The sequence below is a fragment of the Chrysoperla carnea genome, chromosome 3 (genome assembly GCF_905475395.1).
Source record: "Chrysoperla carnea chromosome 3, inChrCarn1.1, whole genome shotgun sequence".
Lineage (NCBI taxonomy): Eukaryota > Metazoa > Arthropoda > Insecta > Neuroptera > Chrysopidae > Chrysoperla > Chrysoperla carnea.
Genome location: NC_058339.1, coordinates 8002680 through 8022427, shown reverse-complemented (window position 1 = coordinate 8022427; position 19748 = coordinate 8002680). Strand labels below are relative to the sequence as shown.

The 19748-nt window shown below is 28.5% G+C and overlaps 1 protein-coding gene across 2 annotated transcripts in view; it reads right to left on the bottom strand.

Annotated features, from left to right (window-relative positions):
* Positions 1-19748, bottom strand: part of LOC123296844 (ecdysone-inducible protein E75) — a 187646-nt gene that overhangs the window by 29114 nt on the left and 138784 nt on the right. Inside the window, exons 1-2 of one of the 2 annotated variants that reach the window (XM_044878517.1) lie at positions 4202-4331; positions 3417-3505 (exon numbers count right to left, since the gene is read on the bottom strand). In XM_044878517.1, coding sequence (XP_044734452.1) covers positions 3417-3505; positions 4202-4331 — 219 coding nt within the window. Of the gene's footprint in view, positions 1-3416; positions 3506-4201; positions 4332-19748 lie in introns of those variants that run through there. The other variant, XM_044878516.1, reaches the window with a different exon arrangement.

Genomic DNA, 19748 nt, shown 5'->3' with positions numbered 1-19748 from the left:
GTTATATTTGTTATTGGGGGGGGGGGGTAAGCTTGTTGGGTGAAGGAAACTCGCTCGGTAACAGAGCCGAGGGGATCTTGAAACTAAACAGAGCTGATATTAGAGTCATCGTAGAGTTACTCACAGGACATGATAACCTGAACAAGTTCCAACATCAGATTGAAAAAAGACAATCTCCACTTTTCCAATCCACTTTCTCTGTTACTGCCCGGCGCTCATACAGCAGCGAAGGATGGTTTGATCCGGCCATAGTCGAACCAGAAGAAATTAGGAAACTCAGCGTTAGGCAAATCCTGGGTTTAAGTACATCAGTTGGTTATAATAGCCACTGAAAAGCGTAGCGGGGATAGAATACAATGGTCTATTTGGCTAGGTGCTTTGAACCATTGCTTCGAGGCGCGATGCTCAAGCATGACCCGCTAACCTCCATACCATACCATTTGTTAGTGGGAAATGGTAGGTACAAGTATTGCCCATTGGTTGTTTTAGATTGTAATTACTCAAAACAGGCTAGTATCCTATTTTTAATTAGTACGAATTAATACCACCAGTTGGCGGGGTTTGTCAGTTATCTTGCTTAGTTATAAAACAACCGAAATATGTTACGAACGCGTATTAATTGTGTGAATCACAGAAAGTATTATTGATCTGACTCGCTAAAGGCCATATACACAACGGCTTATTTAATTCCCTATATCAGGTAGGTATTATAAACGATGCGATATAAATGTAATGTAATATAATGACCATGAACTGTCATTCGGGTTGAATGCGTGGTTCATTGCACTGGTAACAACGGACGAATACAGGAAACAAAAATGTTTTAGCCCAACAGGTAATATACAACAACAACAAACAGCAACACACACAAAATGCCACTCATTTGGCATTAAGAATTCAAGGTTAGTGTAATAAATATATATGTGTGCTGGCGTTTTAATGCTATCAGAGATAAAGATGATTAATATATATATATGTTAGACAAAGAAAAACTGATTATATATGTGGCCTCTCTTTATAATATAATCGTATTTTTGGCAAACAAGGCTATGTGTGTTTTTTTTTTTTAAATATATCATTTAGTTGGCAGCTGGTTTTTTTATTTATTTTTTATAAATGTTGTCTAATTCTAAAACAAAATTTATTTCATGGTCAATAATTTGTTTTAAACATAAAAAAAAAACGAATTAAATATTTTTATTATGTTTTCGGGGCTAAAATTATTAATTTAATTTTTTTTTTTCTCATATACATAAATTTTAAAGTTTGCAATATCTTTTTGCATTGGTTTATTAGCTAAAAATGCGTGGGCATATCGAATTTTGTTACATTTACAAGAATATCAAATTTCGCTAAATGATGATTGGCTGATAATTTTGAATGTAACACAGTTGAGAGATATTTTTAAGTGATTGATAATAAAAATTTGTAAACAAATGTATGAAGTCACTTTTTACCCAAATATTAATATTTCCAATTTAGTTTTTATAAATCTATAATAAATACCGGCGCTTTTGTTTGCTTGATCCCAAAGACGGTCTTCGGGCTTGGTACCGTTTCACAGATAAAATCATAAAATGAGTTGAAAACTGTAGTATACAAAAGCAAATAGCGTCTTTCTGGTTTGTCAGACAGAAAAGAGAATAACTTGTTTTGGGTGTGTTTTCTCATTTATGAAGGGTTTCGATTTTTCGATCGACATATAAACCACTTTGGTTATTTTTTTAAGCGATGAAAAATGCTATCAATGAGAATTTGAGGGCATTCAAATTATTGATCATTAAAAAATCAAAATATCTAAATTTTATTAAAAACGCGGATAATTTTATTGAAATATCGATTTTTTCCAAAGTGCCATGGTTTGAGAAAATATACAGATCGATAGAAAATTTTATGCCTAACAACTTTGATCAGAAGTATTTTGTCTCTAAAATGTACAGTTTTTGAGAAAAATTAATAAAACCACCAAAAAAACACGGAAAATTGGATATTGATAAAGATTTTTCCGAAAATATGAAAGATAAGAAAAAGTTTATGTAGACAAAACGATCGCAAATTTTACGACCGATAACTTTGAACTGAACTATTTTTTCTCTAAAATGCATAGTTTTCGAGGAAATTGCAAAAAATTGCGTAAAATAGTTGGAAAATCGTTAATTTTTCCGAAATCGCCACTTTGTTTTCTGTTCATATGAAAATTTGTATTCTACAGGTAAAAAGGTAAAACTAGCTGCCTCCAAAATAACTACCCTAAATTTTTGAAGTAAATTTTCTAGCGGGAAAAAACGATGACAAGCGACATTTTTTCCCGAAAACTTTCCAAGAACAACTAAAAAACAATTAAAATTCAAATCACGGTTACACAGAGTAATAATTATTATAATTACCACCAAAAAATAAAATCAAACCTACACAAAAAACTAACTAAAATCAATATAATATTTGACAAAAAAGACCTTGAACACATGGAAAAAAAATATCTAATAATAATATATAGAAACAAAAATATTTATAAAAATTGTTGCTACATATTATCTGGTATATGCTGGTACATTAAATATTCAAGGGCAGTATATATATATACATATATATATACATGTATATACCCCTCTCTACCGATATAAAAATGGTATAAACCGGCCATTGACACAAGAACAATCGACCTTCAACCTTAATTCTGCGTCATAAAAATTGTTAGTCGTACGTTTTATATTCAAACAGAAACACAAAATATATATGAAATTCTATTTAAAAAAATGATAGCAGTTATATGATATGAAGGTAGTTTGTTACTCAAAATCACTTTTTGAATTCATTTTTTACAACTTATGATACACAAAAGTTTATTATAAGTTAAAATAACGCAATATATTTATAAATAAAAAAAAAAAAAATTACTTAAAAAATCATAAAAGTATTTTTTAAAACTGAGTTGACTAAAATTTAACAGTCAAATTCAACAATCAGCTGTTGTTTAAATTCATAAACCTCAAAATTGTCGTTTAATTATGATAACATTCATAAATGCGTTATATATAATCTAAGGAATTGTTTTTAAATTCAAATTTAGCGCGCAAAATGTTTTCAAATAACAACAGAAACAGAACTAAACAGAAAGTGTACGGTAAACATTTTACGTACAAACTACCTTAATAGTTTTTATACTATTTTTAAAAAAAATGATAGCAGTTATTGAAAAATTTATGCCAGAAAAATTTCGTCAAGGTTTACAACTTAATTTTAAAAAACTTTGTCTTCCGTAATTAAAACAAGGTTTTATTCAGTGGCAATAACCACACAATTTAATCTTGAAAATATTAATTATCGACGTATTTATAAAAATTAATTTTAATTTTATTGTGTCAGCAAAAATTAGTCACGTTTTTATATCAGAGCAGAAAAAAATTAAAGCTTACCTTGCATCCCTCGCATGAATGTACACCGTAATGAAAACCTGATGCTTTATCGCCACAAACACGACATAAAACTGTCGTACCATCAAATTCTGTAACCAAAAAACACACGATATTTAACGAAAATCGAATAAAACGTAGCCATATTAATTATAAAACTAATCAAATTTGGCGGAAAAATTTAAATGATTAAATTGTACTTCAAGAGCCTGAAGAAGTTTAATTCGAATGCACGAAACGTATGGCGGTTTGTATTAAATCATATAGTTTTCTTATATCAATTGTTGATTCCTGAAGAAGTCATAAAAAAGTTAACGAAACGTTTACAAACAAAAATTAAAAATATAAAAATTGTAATAAAGGATTATTTTATATAAAGTCAATTGTTGAACCCTGGGTTCATCAATTGTTGAACCTTAAAGCATGTCATAGAGTTAACGAAACGTTAACAAACAAAAATTAAAAATATCAATTGTTGATTCCTGAAGAAGTCATAAAAAAGTTAACGAAACGTTAACAAACCAAAAATTGCCAATAAAGGATTATTCTAGATAAATTAATAAGCAAAAGTTTTAAAAAATAAAGTACATCGACCTTTAAAAAATAAATCAACGCGTGTTTGGTATTAAAAAGAAAGTAAACACTCTCAAGTGAAAGATGTATGAACAACTTTCCCTTTCACTTTTTTTTTTTATAGAAAAGACTCTCTTTTTTATTTTAAAATATTTATATTATTTAATCTGTAAGAAAGTTTTTTTTTTTTACAAATAATCGTTAAATTTCGCTACCTATATTTAACGCAGGTTCACGTGATTGCGCTGACGTTACTGTCATGTCCATCATAACAGGACTACTTGTTGATTCTGGTAATTGTGGTTGTGGAAAACTCTGATGAGTACTATCCGGTGATAGAATCATTTTTAAATTAAAATTTTTATAAACAAATAAAAAAAACACAGAAAAATTAATATAAAGCACAAAAATTTCACAAAATCACTAATTGTTGTCGCCACATTATTCTTTTTAATCCATGTGTCTCACTTTTTCGTTAACAAAAAAACAAGCAAAAAAACTTCACTAAAACACCAAAAGTTTATTTAAAAAATAATCCACAAAAGTTATTTGAATTGTTGAATAAAATTTAACGAAAACATTTGTCAAAATTTAAAACGAAACGTGTTTGTTTAAAAAATATTAAAAAGACGCACACTAAAAATAAAAAAACGATTGTTATTACGATTGCGTTGTGTTATGTTCTACAGCTATGAAAGAACTAACTGCAGAGAGTGAAAGTCCTCTAGCTGCTAAGCACAAGAACAGCAGTTAAAAAGTTTGTTGTTGGTAGTTCTGCGGAAGATTTTTTGAAGGGACATAATACACACAACACACACAGAACACAGAACACCTGAAGGCCGATGTGTTAAACGAATATCAACCTTACAATAACTCTACATTAATTTGTAGGAAATCAAACACAACATAATACACAAGAGAGTTTTTAGCAGTTTGGGTTCATCGTATTCAAAAACTTGTGGAGGTCAATGACAATAGCAAAACGAACTCCCAATCAGTAAACATTTTACAATAACTACTCATACTCCGATTGGTTGGTTTATATGATTGTTAAACGACCGCCTCATAGAGTGGGGCGATCGATTCACTCACATAGTGAGGAAGGAAGTTCAACGCCCGCAAACCTTGACTGAATTACCCAGACACTATAAGCAAGCAAGCTAAAAACACTAATACATACATAACATTCACTCACACTACTCTCAAACTAACATATGAATCGTTTTTTACTTTCTGATAGAAAGTTATTGTTTTCACTTCGAAAAATAAAATCGAACATTCTACAAGATTATCATAACCAAATAACTTTTTTTTTTTTAACAATTAGTATGGAAGTTATTATTTTGGCGCAAGCGCAGATAATTATTGAAAACCGTTTTTTTAGGAAGCTTAACATCATTGATATTTCGTGCTAATCATTCTAGTTAATTTTGTTACGCCACTACGAACGTTAGCAAATTTTTATCAGACGATAATTTCCAAACAAATTATATTAATTTTGAACTTCTTTTCAAACGGACAATCCAATAGATCTTAATAAATCGCAAACAAGATACTTATGAATGGAATAAATACAAAATTTATAACTTTTCCAGGTTTTGTAAATGAAAACTTCGTTGGCGCTTTGGACACTTATGGGATGAGGAAAAGCATTGAGCTCGCGTGATTGACGCTTTTGGAGTGGGGAAAATGCATTGAGCTCCTGTGACGGTCATGCTAAAAAGTTGTCTCTGTTTGGTGGATTAGGTGTATTAGAACTGTGATTCCAACAACCAACACAGTTATTCCAAAGTTTTAAGTTTTCACTTCTGTCGACAGTCCCAGTTATTTACAGGGTTTTCTGAGAATCAAATATTTTCGAAGTAATCGATACATTTATCTTTCGTTTTACGTCCAATAACTGCATTTTACCATATCCCAAAACACATTTTACCATGTCCCAAAACATAAAATTTGGAATATCTTGATTAGTACAAGTAAAATATTTGGCAAGAACAAAATTTGTACAAAATATTTAATAATTTATCAGAAAATAAATATGAAGTCTTTTTCGAAGTCTAATATTCACGAGATATTTTAATTTGAAGGGAAAGCAAAAAATACTTTTGTTTTTTGTGTTTGTTTTTCTACAATATTGTAAAAATGTTTTGGATTATATGCACGGTAAGAGTGTACAAGCTTGTAGTGAAATAATGAGTAATTTGTATCTCTTCTGTACTCCTCAAGTTTATCATACAATATATAAACAAAGATTTACAATTCTGTTTACATAGTTTTAAATTCTGTCAATATAGTTATCTCTCTTAAACCACGATATTCTAACTGTAGTCGTTTCTGTTCAATAATAAAATTGATAAACTTTGTGTTATTATATCTCAACAATTCGACATCAGGGTTAATCCTTATTGTAAGATTTAATTAACTTTACTACAACTATTGATTGGAATAAAAATGTACTGAAAAATACAGTTATTGATCAGCCCGCCTAAAGGCTGTACCCACTATAACATTGTTATCAAGTTTAGTATGTCTTACTAGTCATGTATCAAGTCCGTCTACACACATACACAGTGCCATGATATGAACTAACGCGCAACGAGTGAACAGCACACAACACTAGCAGCAGTTATTATGGCCAACACAACAACGGCCAAGGCCATTCAATGTGGTAACTAGTGGCATGGCATGGTATAGCATGCCATGGTATGGTATAGTGGTGGTGGTAGTGGTGGTATAGTGTGGTACGATATAACAATGATGATAATGATGATGCCTCGCGTTTTATTGCGTATGTATAGATCTCTTGCATGCCATCTTCAATGTGTTGATGGTTCACCATCATTTTATCTATCTCTCTTTGGTTTTCGTTATTGTAAAGTATATCGTACTTTATTTAACAATAAGTATACTTAATATGTTAACATTGAGCAATACTTTTTATTTGATAATATTAATAATAATAATTCCTTTCACTAGCACTAGTTGAATTCACTAGCATTTATTACACGCTTTTGTAAGTGAATTATTTCTTATATAGTATGGTAGAGAGTTGAAATAATTTCACTATCGAGCATAGACGGAGACATTCCGAAAATCCAATGAAATGAAAACTTAAAACTTTGGAATAACTGTGTTTTTTTTTTTTTTTTTAATTTTTACCCCGTCAGCACTTGCGTAATGAGCGTTTGGCTCATGTTGTGGAAACTTTTCTATCTTCATCTAATTTTATCTATTTTCGAATTATGAATTTTTCAAATTTTTTCAACCTACCTAAAAATATTTTTCTAAGAACTACAGAAATTGTGAGAATTTTTCGCATCACATGAGTCTGTTCGTATACTTTCGTTAGTTTAATATAAGTCATACTCAGTAAATTATTTCCCTGCTTCAGACATGGATACTCTTGATCGAAATGTTCACTTAAAACTTTGGAATAACTGTGTTTTTTTATGAAGTTAATGAGGATGATCTCGTTTGTCACTCACAGGTGCAGAATTTCACTGTACCCTACCACGAATTGATGGTTCTATCTGCCGTACTATAATTAGTAAGTTTATACGCCGTCGAATATTCTATGTTTGTAATATTATCTCAGGTTGACGCGGTTTTTTTTTTATAGTTTAATTTAATAATATCGTGTGTTCTCGGTCATATTTTCTTTATTTATAGATATGCGTTTGATACCATTGCATGGTGTTATGTGTCACACCATCAAGGTGTAAATCTTGCTACTATTGTTTGACAAGAAATAATTTTTTTTTTTTTGAAATTATAAATCAAAAACTATTCTAATTTTAAATTCCATGATTTTTTTAAAATATTTATAAATTTTTACTTTATGATAATTTCTTGCTTATTGTATTTAGTTGCAAATTTCCGACCTTCACTTTTGTTTTTGGATTGCTTTGTTTTATGAGATGTGAAAGTTTAATTATTCTAAACGGATATAAATAATCAACAAGTGATTTTTTTTAAATTTGGGTAATCGAAAATATCAATCCATTGAATTGTTTTAGGATGTTATAAAAATTTAATTTAATTAGCTTAATAATAAAATCGATGCCCAAATGAATTCAGTTTCTTAACTTTTAAATGATTTAATGAAGTATTCGTTGAGTGCATAGTCATGGTAGGGACAATAGAATCGATGCCAGCGCTTCCAGTGAAAAATTTTGGCGTTAAAGAGGGCTGTTATTACTAATTTGCAGTTCTTTACATGTTAATGTTATAGAAATGTCAAATTAAAATTATTGTAAAACACGAATTAATTAAACTTAATGCATTAAAAATTGTAAAAATAAGAAATCAAATTGCACAAATATTATTTTTCAAATGTAAATTATCATAATTATTTATTTAAATTTGTGAGACAATAATATTAAATTTTCAATTAAGTCTTAAATGCAATCCATACAATTATATATGCATCCATACGATTCTATAATTAAAGTAGTGTATCGTTACCATGGAAACGAAACTCACTCACGGATCGAATATGGACATTTCAAAATGACTTTAGTTACGACGAAAAAACAGATATAAAAAATATTTTAGAAAAAAGTTATTCCTACATAGAAAACCCGGCTTCAATATGTTCACCGTATATTTATTTCTTTGTTTAATAAACAGTTTGTATACAAGTTGCCTACGCATTAAGTTATCACATCTTAATTATGAAATAACTTTATAATATTATTTATTCTTTGACTAAATAAAGAAGTTGGATTTTTTTTTTTTTTTGAAAATCTTTCGATTTAAAATAATTAAATAAATTAGTAAAATTAATTTTCAGTGTACTTAGAGTGGCCGTCATAGTTAAGTAAGTACATATGCCTACAATTTCTAACAGTACTTACATTTATGTTAAATATCTGTAAATAATTACAATTATCATACCATTGTTTGTCATTTGTTTTGAACTAAGAGGCGTAAATATGCGCTTACTGATGGCGATGGCTGGATGGTTGCAGCAGCTATACCTAGGTAGGTAAATATATTTTAATTTATAACATCATCTACTTGTTTAAATTATCTTTTACAAAATCATTGGAAATAATAAAATAAAAATAAAAAATGTATAACATTAACATTAAAACTGTAATGTAACAAGCAATATTTATAACGCCTAATATTTATTTACAAAATAATTCATGCTAAATAATCATTATAAACGTGTTAAAACAATGGTACCTTTTATTACGATTAGAACTGTACAAAATCTTAACTAATATTATAAAGCTGAATAGTTAGTTTGTTTGTTTATGGTTGAACGCGCTAATCTCAGAAACTACTTAATACTGATTCGAATTGAAACATTCTTTTAGTTTTGGATAACCCATTTATCGAGGAAGTATATTGTTTATATAACATCACTGGCTAGCAAGGTTCATATATGATTTTTTTTTATTTGATTTCATTTTTTGTTTTAAAATATGATCATAAATCTACTTTGAGAATACGTTGACATGAATCCAATGAATCCAAGAAGTCCGGGTTCGAGTCCTGGTTCGTGTGTACTTTTTTCAATTCTCTTTAATTAAGATTCCTAGACAAGATACTTGTCAATAATTAGTTTACGCTGTATGTATCATATTAAAAATCATCAATTTTAATCGAGAGACCATATGATGTAAATAAATATCGTATACATGATTAAAAGTAAACAAAAAACAAAAAGTAATAGATAATTAATGTTTTTATCTGTGATGTAAAAATTTATCTGATGTAATAATTTATACTTTTTAAATCAAATTTAAAGAAAAATTAATCGAAAATTAAAATATCTTCGAAGAAAAAATGAATAGAAAACATATTTTAGCCCAGAAGATACTTCTTTTGAATTCAAAATCGAGATTTCAAACTATACGAAAGTGTTTTTTTATAGACTTTCTATTTCCGTTTCCAAGCAAAGGGTGTAGCATTTATTTATTTATTTATTTATTTTTTTTTGAATGAAATACCATATTTTTGGGTCCGCTTTTAAAATATTTGCACAAAAAATACAATATTTGTTAAGTAATCATCATCAATCCATATTCATTATTATAAAAATTCAGGTCGATCTTTATATATAAATTTGACAGCACAATGGGTTGCAATGCCAAAAAAAAAAATATCCAATTCACTTTCATTTTATAAACACACATATTCAAAAGGATTAAATAACAGCCAACATATGGGTTATCACTGGGTTGTAGGTAACTCTATTGTTGTGTAGGAGCGAAAATCTTGATATTCACATGGGTTTTGTTAAAATTGTGTTGTGCTATTTTCAAAAAGGGTTGTTTTATTAAATTTTTTTTTTTTTTGGTAAAAATAAATATATCAAAAATGTAAAGATTTTTAATATCGATGGTCTAGGTATATATATATGGGTGTGGGAACTCCATATGGTTCATTTTGTTGGCGGAATTTTAAATGCTTCAAACTTTATACTTTGTAAAAAATGAACAAAAATAATAGTCCTTATCGTTTAGAATCCCTATTTTGTTACGCTTTCACGGCAAAAACTACTCAATGGATTTTAATGAAACTTTACAATATAATATATAGATCATATATCCGAATAACACATGAGCAATAATTTATAAAGGTATAATAAAAATTAAATTAAAGAAAATGTAATTTATTTTTTTAACATTTCACTTCGTCGAAGGGTGAATGAGGGACCCCCGTCAGGAATGAAGTTCGTTCATGATGTCTTGTTTACTATGACAGTCAATTAGAAATACTAGTTAATTTAAAGATGTTTTCTTTATGGTACTTTGATACACATAGGCACTTCTATAACTCTTCAATTCGATTGATTTTTACAATATTTCGATGTATTTTGTTTAAAAGACGATGTATTAAAGATAAAGTTTAGGCTAGGTACTATAATTTTAAGATGTTTTTGTAACTATTCATTGTAAACTGAAGATTTAATAAATTCATTTTGAACTTGAGCTTATTGGTCTATTATCCAATAGAATTTACTCGCAAGCTATACACATACACAGCCTATATCTCACATACTTACGTAACGATTTCTACCATTTCGCTCACTTGCGCAAGCTGTGTTAAGGAACTTCGTTAATGTGGTATACTTTAAGCTCTGTGATAGATTTTGATAAGGAAAAATTACAAATCAAAATTTTATCAATCGTGAATTAGCTATTTTTTTTCCTAACATCCTTTTTAATTTAAACAAACTATAATTATAATATTTTTTAGATGGTTAACTATTGATATAAAAAAAATATAAATCTATGTAGCCCTTTTCCTTTCAATAGGCAAACACATCATATATAGCTATAGTTGAAGGACCGGATTTTGTCAGGGCCAAATGTTAAATAACACAATGATGTATATGTGAAGAGTTATAAAATAGTCAGCCGTCTAATGTCTAATCTATCTAGCATTCTAGCTACACGTTCAAGGTTTCTTTTTTTTGTACCTAAAACTATTTCATAATGTGATGTTGCTTACACATATTTTATTAATTGATACCTGCAAAAATATTTTAACATAGTTACACACATCAAAAAATTCACCCCTCCTTCACAAAGATCTTTTGTGGTGAATGGAGACGATTCAATCAAATAGTTAATTTAACGCAGTTTGATGAGAGCATGGTTTTAAAATCAAATCAATTTTTATTACTTTGTAAAATGTATTTTTTAGTACCCAACTCAAAAAGGAGGAGTATTATAAGTTAGATCGAAATGTGTTTCTGTCTGTGGCATCGTGGTCAAGAATATTTGATAAAAAGAATTCTTAGCTATTTTTCAAAAAAATCTGAGAGGGCAGAGTCTGGAGGTTTTTTAATTTTGTAAAAACTTGTTCTTCCTGTTGTAATATGTAGGTAAAGTTAGGTTAGGCTAGAGTGGGTGTCTTGATGATTAAGAGCTAGAGAGATTAAAGGCTAGAGTGGGTGTGGGGATGGGACACATTTATACTTAAGAGTACGTTGAGATACCAAATGAGGATTGCCCCATTTCCGGCCCATAATTCTTGAACTAACTGGAGCTGTTGAAGAACAGCAAGAAAGCACTGGCGTCAAAGTACTTCAGTTTATCTCCTAATGGCAAGAGCGCGACATTTAGAGAAAAGAGGAGACATGGTTTCCTTTACCTCCCCACTGTGATAGCTTCTGCAATAATTGTGATGCACCGGTAGGAGCCAGTGTCCTGTAATAACAACAACGATTTTGCTATGCGATCTTTTTTCCCTCCATCTAAGAGTGGCTTTTCTTAATATTTCCTCATTAAGGCGCAATTTACGGTTCGCAAATTTCTAGCAACCTCGCCAGCTTGAGAATTCCTTAGAATGTTATTCTGTCCTGATATCCATAACAGGTTTACATTATTTTGTCAGCCATTTCATATTTTGTCAGCCGCCAGTTCATTTAAGGACGTCAGGTAATATGTAAATATAATCCAAGAGCCAGAAAAAATTTTTTTCTGTTCCATAAAATTCAAGGTTCAAAACATAAAAAAAAAACCCACAAATGATATACACGAAAGTTTTACATGAAAAATAAAAGCATTTGAAACTCATTGACCGAATTTTTTGAGGTAACGACTAAACCAAATATAAATTATAAAAATTTTTATTCTGTTTTTAATTGGTTACAAAAAAAACCAAATTAAAATGAAAAAAAAAAATTAAAAAATGAATTCAAAATTCATTAAAAACTAAGCCATACCCAAATACTTAGATTTTTTCAGATGAGAGATTTCATAATATTTGTTTAAAATTATTCATAAACTTATAATTACTAAAATTAAATAAATAATGATTAACAGAGTTATTATTTAAATACCATGTCTTCATAAGAAAAACTATTTCCTATCATGGAACCATATTATTAAAAGTTTTGAATTATTTATCTACAAAAAACAGCAACTACTCTAGTTGCTGAAGAAGTTTCGACAAAGAGACGAAACGTCCAACTGGATCAAATTTAATGTACTTATTTGATATTCCTAGCGCAATCCTTTAAAAATTATTTTTTTATCAATGAGAAGACCCAATAAATTTCATGTGATTTCTACTACTGTAATACTTGATATTTACCTATATATTTTAATGAAACAAATTCATTGGGGAGTTCAACGTTCAGCAAATAAGTTTGCTGACCTCAAAAATTATTGCTGAGTTGGTTCTGTATGCTTGTTATGCTTGTTGTCGATTTCTTTCAGTTAAATTGACTGACGAAAATAATTATTAATGGCGTTATCATTTGTTACATTTATTTAAATGTAAGACAAGTTTAAGGTATTTCGATTACCGTAAAAATAAAAATGATATCAAAAATTTAATTTATCAATTAATCATGCTTTTATTTTTGAAAAAATCATATTGATTCTCTAAACGGTTTAGGAGAAATTAACTATCAAAGTTAGTGTTTTTTAACAAAAAAAGTTCACATTTCTCATAAGCCGTACAGAAAATCGATATGATTTTTCACAAAAGACGTATAAAAGGGTTATTAATTGATAAATAAAGTTTTGAATTTTTACTATCACTTTCATTTTCACTACTTATTAAAAAAAAAACACGTGTTTTACCATTCTAAATGTTATAACTATAACATTATATGTGAATCCAATGTAATGTTATAGCAATAACACCTAGAATAGTTTAATTTTTGCGTTTATTTTTGATTGAATCAGTTTTTCAATTTAATTCAAGTTTTTAATGTGGACTAAAATTGACTTTTTGCTAACAAATTTAGTAAATTCAAATTGTTGTAATTTCGAAGAAATTTAAATATTAAAAGTGAAATTTCTCAAACAGTGATTGAACTAAATCAAAATTAAAGAATAGCTATCCCTAAGAATTATTATTATTCAAAACATAGGTTAAAATATATATTTCATTATAGTTTCAAAGAATGAAGGCATAAAAATTTTTAAGGGTTATTTGAAGGTCTACTTTTTGAAAGAAATATTAAATAATTAAAAATTTGTGTCGGTTAACGGCTTGTTGCTTAACAAAATAAATACTATATATATATATACTGTTAATTGCAGTTATTTACGAAAAAGGGTTTTTTCTTCTTGTCCAGTTAAATTATATGACCATAAGGACAAGGCTACAAGAAAAAAAAACAGTTAAATTTAAATGATATTTAAATACTGTCATAAACATACAACCCCTTTTTATCAAAACAAAAATTATCATTAACATTGACTTTAATTTTAACCCTTCATAAGTCACACTTTTAATGTGTTTAACTCTGTGAAAACATTTGGTGGACAAGGTCATTTTGAAATTTCTAAAAATCATTTAAAACTTTCACTTGTATAAAGAGTCGTCGGTACCAAGTCAGAGATCTAATTATATTAGTTTACAATCCCTAGTAATAAAATAATTTTAATTTTTTTTGTAAGTAAAAAGATGCCGACAAAATTTTTGACTTATTTTCGTAAAAATTTTTATTTTTTGCACGCGTGTAATAACCATTAATTTTTATTTGATAAGTTTTTATTGAAGATACACACGACAAACAGTTATGGGTACCATGCAGAAAATTAGGTCAAGACGTATTCTTGGACGTATCCTTAAATCATAAATATTTAAGGTAGTCGAAATTTTATGAGCAGTAGGAATATAAAAAAAAATCGCGTTCTTAGGTAGCAAAAATAATTTTATTTCATCAATCAATAACAAGCAGAGCGATGCGTATGATAAGCGTTGCTTAAGGACGTTCCCAAAAAAAATGAAAATATTTGAGACTTACGTTTCAAATTTTAAGGGTAAATTCTGTTAAGGAAAATGAGACGAAACTTAATAGTAAAATTTTTCGATATATACCATAGTTTTTGAAATATTGATGTCTAAAGATTTAGAAAAAATCACTTATAGAAGAAATAACACACAAATGACATTCATTTCATGACTTTAACTGTATTTTATGGAAAAACGACTTCCGGTTGTTATTATTTTCTTGGGTGGCATTAAAAAATTTATCAGTTTATCATGGGCCTTAATGAGAATGCGGTATATACGATTTAAAAATGATCCTAAGAAAACGTGATTTTTTTGGAGCATAAATATCTTATATCTATTATTTTATTCAGTTTTGGCCGAACGAGGCCATTGAAATAGTATAAAAAATTTGTAGAAGAGGGTTGTAGAAATTAAAAAGAAATTAGAAATTCTACTAACAGCTAAAGCTATAGAAATTTAAAGTATAGATATTTTTTCGCTGTCATTTATCATCTGTTATTTAACACAGGTCGGGACTTTAATCTGGGCGCTACTTTCATCAATAACCTTCTCTGATAATTCACCATCACATTTACTTCGAAAATTGACGATTGAATCGATTGTTTTCTTTGCCATGTAAATTGGATCTTGCGGCGTTTTTTATACTATCAATAATAGATCAAAACAGATAAGGGAGCATCCATAAACTACGTGACTCAATTTCAGACTCTTAGGAACCTCTGCTCCTCTAAAATTTACCTCGACAAGTTATCATAATAGGCTAGAAGTGTTTTTTTTTTATAGGCTTCGAAAAATTAATGGTAAGAAATTCTAAAATATTTTTTCTACTTAATGAGAATTGCCACTTAACTAGGTTCGAGTTATCGAGGTTCCACTGTATCTTTAACGAATTTAGATCGAACTGATCAATTTTTTCACACGAATTAATTCATTTTAAATATTTGAACAAAATTTTATTCCATAAAATGAAAAAACCTCATTTGGTAGCCGAATTTTTAAAATTGGTCTGATTAATTTGTTCTCGTTATACATAAATAAAAAGTAATAATGATTAAATAAAAATAAAAGTCGATTAATAATTTAAAACATTAAATCTATAAACAAAATATAAAAATTCCAGAATACAGTTCGCTTTTTGGAAAGGTTGCTTCGGGCCAGTGACCTAACAAACCATCCATTCTATATAAAGTGTAATAATATGTGTGTTTGCATTATTACATTTTTATTTTATAGCTAGAGTTGCTGATATATTTGAACGACACATAACTTGAGCGCAGAGTTTTACTTTGTGCTATGGTGGAACACTCTCAACAATGTGTTCACTTAAAAAACAGTCAACGCTCAGCTTACTTATAGCTTATGATGAGAACTTATAACCATGTTCGGTTGTATTCGTTAAGTATCGTTATAAATATGGCAACGACTTTTGCGATTACGAGGTCACTGTGAGTCACTTACCCCAGTAATACAGAAAATAATCATAATCTATCCCCATCAAACAACAAACATATATATAATAAAATTATTAAATTTATGTCATTTTTACAAAATAGTACTTTTTTTACTTATTTTTGCGAAAAAATAAATAAATAATAGCAAAAAAAAAAAAATTGTTGCTGACGCCATGTAACCTCTATGCTTAGCTACATGTCCCTAAATAGATAATATTATTAATGGGTTTTAACCTCCGTTTCTTGGAGATATACTATTTCGTTCTTATCCAAACGACGTCATTGTGATCAGTTTTAGATCAGGCCCATTAATTATAATTGCTCACACTGACGCTGTCTGGATTCGAACCCCCAAACTAAGTCTTAAGTCTAAGACAAACGGTTAAAGTCAGCGCCTTAACCCGCTCGGATTCTTAACTTCGCAAATAACATAAATGAAAAAACACGCTTTTTCACTTAGTTTAACTAAAAAGTAGAAGATAATTTCTGTGCAAAAAAAAAAATAAATTAATTAATTTAAGATTAAGAAAAAAGTCTTTTTATCGTAAAAAAGCGTGGGGTGCTATCTTTAAAAGTACCCCACGCTGTTTTACATTAAAAATGTTATTTTCTTAATCACAAAATTTTTTTTTTGAACTTATAGAAATTATTTTCTACTATTTAGTTCATCTAGTTACAAAAGCGCGTTTTAATTTTTTTTAACTATTATATATTAATATAATGGAATGTTATCTGCGCTTCCACCATCAAAGATTTTTTAGTTAATCGTTAATTCTGAAGATCCTGAGAGGGTTGATCGAATAAACTTATTAAATTATTGTATTGTCATCGGCCCTTGATAATTTTGTGAAGTATCAATTTTCTCCGACGTTTTGGGGTGGGTGAAAATCACCTTCAAAGATTCCATTACATACCAAGCTGATAGTAGCGTGTTAAAAACTGATAAAAACTATAATCGACAAAAGGGGGATGGATTCCAAGTCATATTCTCTGTAGGTATGTATTGATTCTGGAGCTATTAAGATATAGGAACATATAAAAATGGAAATAGTCACAAAAGGCTTTGCTTGTCCTTCGAAAAGTAATAGTTTTTTTTCTTGATTAAATATCAATGATTTTGATTTTTCTCGAAGTTCCAATGGTTAAAACTCGATTATTTCAATTGCCAAATATGGAATTTAGTTATGAAATGTAATTTTTTATCTCAAAATGTGAAATTCTTGAAAATAATTGCACAAAAATTTTGTAAATTTAGCACCAAATTTCTAAATAACCTTACATAGGCACCAAAATTTCGTTTTAGTATACATAGATGTCAAAATTGCAATAAAAAATCATTGATGTCAAAATTTCCAATAAAATCATTGACTTATTGCTCTCAATATCTTTAAACCCCTAACCTTGTCCATTAAAAAATATTATATAATAATTCTCCTAAACAAAATTAACAGTAAAAAGTTAAAAATTACCAAGTTATTTTTTAAGGGCGAAAAAAATCATAAAGTTAATACCAAAAAGGCATATTTATTCAATTAATATTTATGATTTTTTATGACAGTTGTAAAAAGTAAAACTGATTTAAAACACATGCCGGGCGTGTGGCAAATATAGTCTGAAAAAAAAAATACTTCCCTTGTAAAAAGAACATAATTATCTTATTCCAAAAATGGTTCGATTCGTAGGTTGAGATAAAACACGGAAAAACAGTACAAGATATTTTTTTTTTTTGGACAAAAAAGGCACACTTAATTATGTATCATTAATTATAATTAACACTGGTTAATCATGTTTGCCAAATCTTAAAAGACCTACGCGCGATTTTTGCTAAAAAAAAAAAATTTTGTATAATGATATGGTCAAACATATTTATAAGCTAATTGTCAGATTGATGCGTCATGAAATATTGAACATACAGATAGGGTCACCGACTGACCATGGCCCAAACATTATACACGGTGACCGACCGAGTTGCTTTTTGGACCAGCACACAATGTATTCAACAATTTTTATATAATAATAATATAATAATAATTCAGCATATTAATCAGTTTGAAATGTTTTATGTATCCGCCACGAAAATTTAAATAATTATTTACTTTAGCAAACAAAATAAAAATAAAAATTTAGTTTTTTTTTTCTGGTTATTGCCTTTAGATATTAGATATTGTGAGATCAAATAAATTACCAAAAATTTAATCCAAAACGAATCAAGCCTAGCTATTTATTGTTCTTTCTAGTTTAAATGATATTTTAAAAATATCACGTATTAATTCCAAATGAAAACGTGTCAGAATTTTCGAAAAATATTGAGTTTCAACTCCAGTAAGTACATATTCTTCTCTTAAAGTGTAAAGTTTTGGTTTATTGCACGGTACATACATATAAACCAAATACATGGTTTCTTTAGTCAAATAATGTGGTATTTTTAGCTTTACAATACCATCATGCAGCTACAAAAATATCTAATATATTGTGTGCAAGTGTTGCTTATAAATTTGATAATATAGATATCGCTCTTCAATCGTCAACACTCTAACTATAGTCGTCCCTGTTCATCAAATGATGGATCTTCGATGGAAATTTGTTTTTATATCATCACAATATAAAACAAGGTTGCTTCTCGCTACCTGTCTCTATGTATGCTTAGATCTTTAAAACTACGCAACGGATTTTGATGCAATTTTTTTTAAAAAAGATAGTGTGATTCAAGAGGAAGGTTTATATATATAAAACATGCATAATGCAATAGAGAAACATTGATAATTTTATAGGTTTGATAATGTGAAGTCGTAAATAAACACGTTTTTGTATATAAAAACATTTAGAATCGACATTGCACACGTGCGAAGCCGAGCCGTGTCATTAGGACTATATAATCCTCTTCGAACTTGCAACTTAGGTTCGTTAAAATAGTAGAATAAATGCAATATATGGGTGAGATACTTTTTGAACACACTGTTGTTGAAATGTTTAATCTATAAATACATATTTTAAAATATCGTTATTTTTTCGTTGCGTAAATAATAAATACTATACTTATTTGACTGAATACATTATTATTATTGAAAATTTTAATTGATTCAGATTTTTGTGTAATATTTTAATTTTAAAGCTATTATCTTTAAATATTAATTTAAATATTTTTAAATGTGTTACGAAATTCGATCTGATTTCAATTTAAATCAGTTTTTTTCTTTCCGTTTTATTCCATCAAGATATTTTAGTAAATTCAGTTGTAAGAATATATAGGCTGTCAAAAAAAATACACATTTTTAATTTGGGCTGTTAAAATTATAACAAGCGGTACTCGTTTTTCCATAAAATATCTACATTTAAAGTGATGAAAGGAATAGCATTTTTTGTGTTATTTCTTCGATGAGTGTTTTACTTTAAATCTTTAGGCGTCAATATTTCAAAAACTATGGTATATATCGAAAAATTTTACTCTTAATTTTCGTCTAATTTTCCGTAACAGAATCTACTCTCAAAATTTGAAATAAGTCTCCAAAAATTTTCAGTTCCCAAAACTTATTTTTTTGGGAACTTTGCTTAAAAGCAGATTTATAAAGTGTGTTTTTTTGATTTTAGGGGGAAA